The following is a 5,800-nucleotide window of genomic DNA, read 5'->3' as shown; positions in this document are numbered from 1 at the left end:
CAGATGCAACTCATTTCAAAAATCGCCCCCCCCCCCCCCTCCCCCCCCCAGTGGAAAGAGGTGGGAAATCAACACATGTTCATATATTTCCAGGAAACAATCTCTGATTGATCCAAAATGCACTTTTTCAAGAAAAAAAAAGGGGGGTGTGGGGGGGGGACTTAGTCGCATAATCTTTTCTTTCTAAATAAAACCAGAGTCTTATGTAACAGGACAAACTAAATACACCCAAAGCTCATTTGCTCTAATTGTTGCCCATGTGGTCCCAATCTTTAAAAACTGCAGCAGGCGACATTGAGTTTGGAGTAATGAGAATCATTATATAGTTAGATGTTGCTGTGCAAGGCCGGCGGCTCGGTCCGGATCTACCAGGAAGTCTTCCTTCCCGGTCTCTGGGTAAGTCCACGTTTACAGTAACACCCTGATAACTCTACACTGACCAGGATATTACACCTCGCAGCTCAAACAGTCTGACAAAGAGCATGAAATAAAGCCACTTTAAACAGCTTCCTGTAATTCATACTTTCATCCCTAATAAAGCTGTCCCCAGAGGCTGTTTACTGCAGTGTCGGAACATCGGCGCGCAAAAACCTGCTCAGTGCCTCGCTGTTTAATAACAGCTTTTTATTTCACTGCTACCAAATTTAATGGTCAAACAGACAGCCTCCCTCTGAAGTTGAATCAAGGTAACGGTGTTTTCTGAGAGCGTTATCCTCCAGGGCTAACGACCTGATTGGAAATTTTACAGAAAATGATGATGATGTGTAGCAGCATAAAACCACTTACCCCAGGAAATCTAAACCACCTTGAGCATCTCGGCTTGTTATATGACTATTTTATTTTTTCTGTACTTGAAAAGGTTTATTTGCAAGGAAACGGACAGAGTAATCTGCTGGTGACTGGAATCAGCTGATCAAACAGGTAACTGTCCAGCTGGAAACTTAACATTCCAATGTTTATCTGAACATGCACACTCTTTGGTGTGATTTTTGTTACTGAGGCAGATATTGTAATTTTTGCTACTTTTAAATTAAAACAGAGGAGCAATTTGGAAAGAAAATGTTATTGCTACTAGCTAATCTTTGGTAAGTGCAGTTTTAATCACTGCTTGTGATCTTTTAAGCTACGTAGCAGCTGTCACATAGCGAACGAGGCAAACTGAACCAAAACCAACTTCAGCAAACAGCAGGAAGACAAATGTTTACAATGAGGAAATGTGAAATGCACCAATTGTCTTTAAACCTAATAATATCAAAGTCTAAAGCTTAAAAACTCCTTCATCAGTTTGTCTTTGTTCAAATTAGTAAAACCCTGTTTTACATCAACTGCTCTCTCGCATGGTGTGACGTCTCCTCTGTTCTTGACCTCTCAGATAGAGACGATTGTTCACTACCTACCCGACAATCCCTCTGCAGGGTCTTCATCAGGTTGTTGTACGTCTCTGTGTCAAAGTAAAGCCCCTCCTCATGCATGTCCTGAAAGTCCAGGTCTTTGTACGTCGGACGGGCTTTCTCCCTCTCCTTCCTGGACGCTCGCCTCTTGTAGGTGGATCCCTTCAGGTCGTACTTGTAGTGCATCTTGACCGAGCGAGGAAGCACGTTGTTCATCACCACCAGTCGGATGTTGAAGCCCCCCGTCTGGATGCAGTACAAGCCGTAAAACTTGGGCAGCAGCGTGCGCGGGTTCTGGTTCAGGTTCTGTGGGTTTGGACATTCAACATTCAGATCTAACACGCAGGACTTTTCAGACTTGGCACACTTTTATTAATGCCTATTTTATTTATTAGGACAAGAGGAAAAAATACCTGATATCTGTGGAAGCTGGATTAAAGTAGAAATCGTATCTTTTTTATTTATTTATTTTTTTTTTTTTAGAAAGAAATCAGTTTTTAGTAGTAATCGCATCATAAAAGTCCTTTCACTTTTGTTTTCATGTTCCATATTTACAGTGAAGCCCTGATAGATTAAATAAATCTAATACACTTAAGTAGATTTACTTAAATTCTCTTCATAGGAAGAGATTTTTCACTGTCCACGGTAACACGATGATGTATCCATTAGATACGTTACCAAGAAAAGTTATTTCTGCATCCCAGATATAAAACTGTTGACTGATAATTTTCCATCCATCCAGGCTTTATTAACGGTTCACCTGCTCACAGTGAAGTCTGCCACAACACACTAATATCTAAAGGCCCCAACAACTCCTCTCTCTTCTGCACTCAACCTGATTTCATTTGAGATATTTCACAGAAATTATCAATACAAAATATATATGTTGTTTGTGTTCATTCTCATTATCTGCCATGTTTTCAGTTAGTTCCGTCACGTTTGCTTTGTTTTATTTCACCAGAAATAAAATGAAACCTTTACATCTCAACAGTCACTGTTGTATTTGTTGTTGTTTGTTTGTATATTTTTAAGTTTTGGTCATAAAACGAGCGAAAGACAGAAAAAGGAGCCGTGTTCCTCACCATGTAGTACCCAGGCAGCAGCCTCTGCAGAAACTTGGCCTCTTTGTGCTGAACCGTTTTGATGATGAACTCGTCGTCGCTGGTCAGGTAGAAGAGCGAGCCGCTGGCGCCCGGGTTGGCCAGCTCAATCAGAGGCTCGTTTACGAGCGAGTACTGGGGAAGGAAAAATCATAACATCGATTTAAGTGTTTCGCACGTAGCGAGGATCGGGCTTTCCGGAGAGCAGCTTCATCCGCAGTGTCATCACAAACTAGAGCTAAACAAGAAGACTGAAAAATGGAAACACTGTAAAAGTTTATATGGGAAAAAAAAAAAAAAAGGAAAACATTTTTTTGTTTGTTTAAAACTACAAGAGATAAACGGCAATAAATTTCTTACAAAGTTTACGACTTAGCAGGAATGAGAAATAGCTTAATTTCTCTAGTTTTTTTTTCCCCCCTTAGGGGCATCATTCGTTACACAAACACAAATGCTTCTCATACCTTCATTTTTTCCTCTCTCATAGCAGCATGACTGAGATCCAGCAATGATAACAGACAGTAAAGTCTGGCATTTGCTAAAAATAACATATCTCTCGTCGTATCTCCCGTCTAAGATGAACAGTCAGTCGTTTCAAGCACAGCTCAGATTTGGCTGCTGCACACCTTTCCTCCAGGTCTATTCAAAATGTCCTCGTCGGAGCAAAGGTAGACCCAAAATAACCTCTCGCTCTACGCAGGAGGGGTCCCAGAATCTCCACATCTTGCCAAGTCGCTATAGTCAAAAAACCTATGTGTGAATGCATGCATTATTATGTCTAGGAAGCAAGTGTCACTTTGCCAAGACAGAACATTATCTTTTCAGTTGGGGGTTAATCAGACACATTTTAACCCAGCAATAAGGAAAATCTGAACATAAACGGCAAACTACAATCCAGAAGTGGCACCGAAAGCGAGCAGCAGACTGTGGAGAAGTGCTGGATGTTAATCGGTGCGTTATGAGAGCAACATGTTCAGAGGAGACGAGAAACACTGGAGGCATCTGCTCCCTCTCCCCGGAGACAGCCGACGACCGTCTGCAGTCGCAGCGAATAACTGGCACAAACACATCTGAAGCTCATCGCTTTTATATGTGCTTTTATTCCCGGTTTTAATTAGCCTGGGCTGTGTGGCCTCTTGCCTGACTGAATCCATCACCACCTGAAGCCACAACTAACTGTAGCAACCTCTCTACTTTGTCGCGCCTAATGAAATCCTCGCTCTTCTGCCTTGAAGTTAACCTGTTTTTTGTTTTTTTGCCTTTTGTCGCTGGTGCAGAAATAATGTCAGAGTTCAAAAACAAGAATGCAGCTGGCTGGATTTATGAAAGGGCCTGGAGGCAGATGGGAAAAAGGCAAACGGCGTCATAACAGGATAAAGTCATAACATCACACAAAATCTAATTTGGTTCTGAGAACAAAGCATAAAGAGGAACTCAAAAACAAGGGACTTCTGCAGATCCTCATTTGACTCTTGAACAAGTTTTGAAGGGAAAACAACGGGATTAAACAAAAAAAAAAAAAAGAGGATGACGAAAACTTCTAAACTTTTTACTTTTTAATCAGTTCTTGAACCAATCACCTCTGCTCATTTCTCGTTGGAGTAAAATGTAACGGTTTGGATCCACTTTCAGCATCTGGGCTTTACATTTAATCTGAAGGCACTCGGAATATTTTTTGAAAAATACCAGAATATGTGTCTTTGAAGTAAATCTTAGTAGATATAAGGTGTTTTGTACTGAAGTCCAGCTGCCTTATGTTCCACCACCGTCACAATAACAACCAATGACAGTGGTACATTGAACTTGTTTGGTTGTTTTTTTCCCATAAAAGCATTTAAACAGGAAGAAAGCTTTTTGCTTGGGAGCCACTAACATCCTAAGAGGAATGTTGTTGGAAGTACTTAACTTGAGGAGTTTTCGTGGGTGATATTTAGATGCAACATCACTGAGGGGTGGAGTCAAACAAACCAAATTACTTTAAAAAATGTGCCGCTCTGACACAAGTCACCGTTTGTTAGTGGTCAGAGCTGCACATGAACATGTTGTACACTACTGCACACAACATAAGAGCATGTTACGCTGTTTTTGTTTCATTTTTTTAAACATCTATGAGCATCTCTGCCACTTTAAAAAAAAAAAAAAATTAAAAGGATTCGCATATTTTAATATAATGGCTTTTTCTGTCCCTAGTCGTCTTCATTTTCCTGCATTTTCTTTCAAACATTTTAGATAGATAATAAAATTATCTGGAATTACATTCCCTAGAAAGATCCTCAAATAGTCAAGGGGATCACTGAAGTACAATGGGAGTTGTTTTTTTCTTTTTTCCCCCCCATAAATTTAATTATTGATGTGCATTTGTATTTAGCGTTGCTGTGAAACATGGTGGTGGCAGCATTATGTCGTGTAGATGCTTTCGGGAAGACGAATGGAGTTAAATACAATCATGGAGGAAAACTAGTTGGAGGTTGAATGGGCCTTGATATGCAGCCTGAGCTACTGTGGAATGGCTTGGTTCAAAGTGCATTTATGCGTTTAAATGACCTAGTCAAAGTCCTCACTATAATTAATTTGAGAATCTGTGACAAGACTTGGAAACTAATGTCTACACGGACACACACCATCTGATCTAAACGAGCTTGAGTCATTTTGGAAAGAGTAAATAAATCTTTTTGACTCTAAATGTGCAGAACTGGCAGAGAGCTGCAGCTGTAAATGCTGAGAAATTGTTCTACAAGGTTTTGGTAGTATGGCACACTTTTCTGATTTGCATCGGTAAAAAAAAAAAAAAAACAATCATTAACTACTTGGAGTGTTGGGTCGTCTTACCAGATAGTCGTCGGGTTTGATGCCAAACAGATCTCTGAAGTAGCGGAAAGCCAGCGGAGCGTATGTCTTGAAGCGGAAGTCCGGGTAGTGATGAGCAGGAGTCAAGTTACTTCCCTCACTGTAACGTGATGATGAAACCAAGCCAGGAAGCAATGAAAAATAAAAAAAAAGAGATGCATAAGACACATTATTCCCATTAAATCTCAATAAACAACAATCTCATTGTTACGATTGGGACTTTAGCATAGTGGGTGACTGCATTTTCAGCCATTGATGGAGTATTTCTCCACCAACACGGAGGAGGTAATGAAACCGTTTTAAATAAGTGTGCTGGAGAAGAGATGCATCTACAACATGACGGCCCTGAGGACCAGCAGGTTGAGAAATGCTGCACTGATGCATGAACACAGTTCAGTTCAGTCATGTACAAGAACCTGGATCCATAACAGCTGTCGTGACAACAACAACATCAACAAAAAA

General features: G+C 40.5%; 1 protein-coding gene across 1 annotated transcript; it reads right to left on the bottom strand.

Annotated features, from left to right (window-relative positions):
• Positions 1–1,017: 1,017 nt before the first annotated feature.
• Positions 1,018–5,538, bottom strand: LOC106943888 (phosphatidylinositol 4-phosphate 5-kinase type-1 beta-like; the record flags this gene model as incomplete). The annotated part of the gene is made up of 3 exons (XM_015027181.1): positions 1,018–1,697; positions 2,474–2,626; positions 5,321–5,538. Coding segments are annotated over 3 exons (752 nt in total), but the record flags the coding sequence as incomplete, so codon positions are not given.
• Positions 5,539–5,800: the final 262 nt, after the last annotated feature.

Source organism: Poecilia latipinna, unplaced genomic scaffold (genome assembly GCF_001443285.1).
Source record: "Poecilia latipinna isolate Pla-1442-1.1 unplaced genomic scaffold, P_latipinna-1.0 Scaffold6353, whole genome shotgun sequence".
In the NCBI taxonomy this organism is placed as follows: Eukaryota; Metazoa; Chordata; class Actinopteri; order Cyprinodontiformes; family Poeciliidae; genus Poecilia; species Poecilia latipinna.
This window is presented reverse-complemented; position numbering and strand designations above follow the sequence as displayed.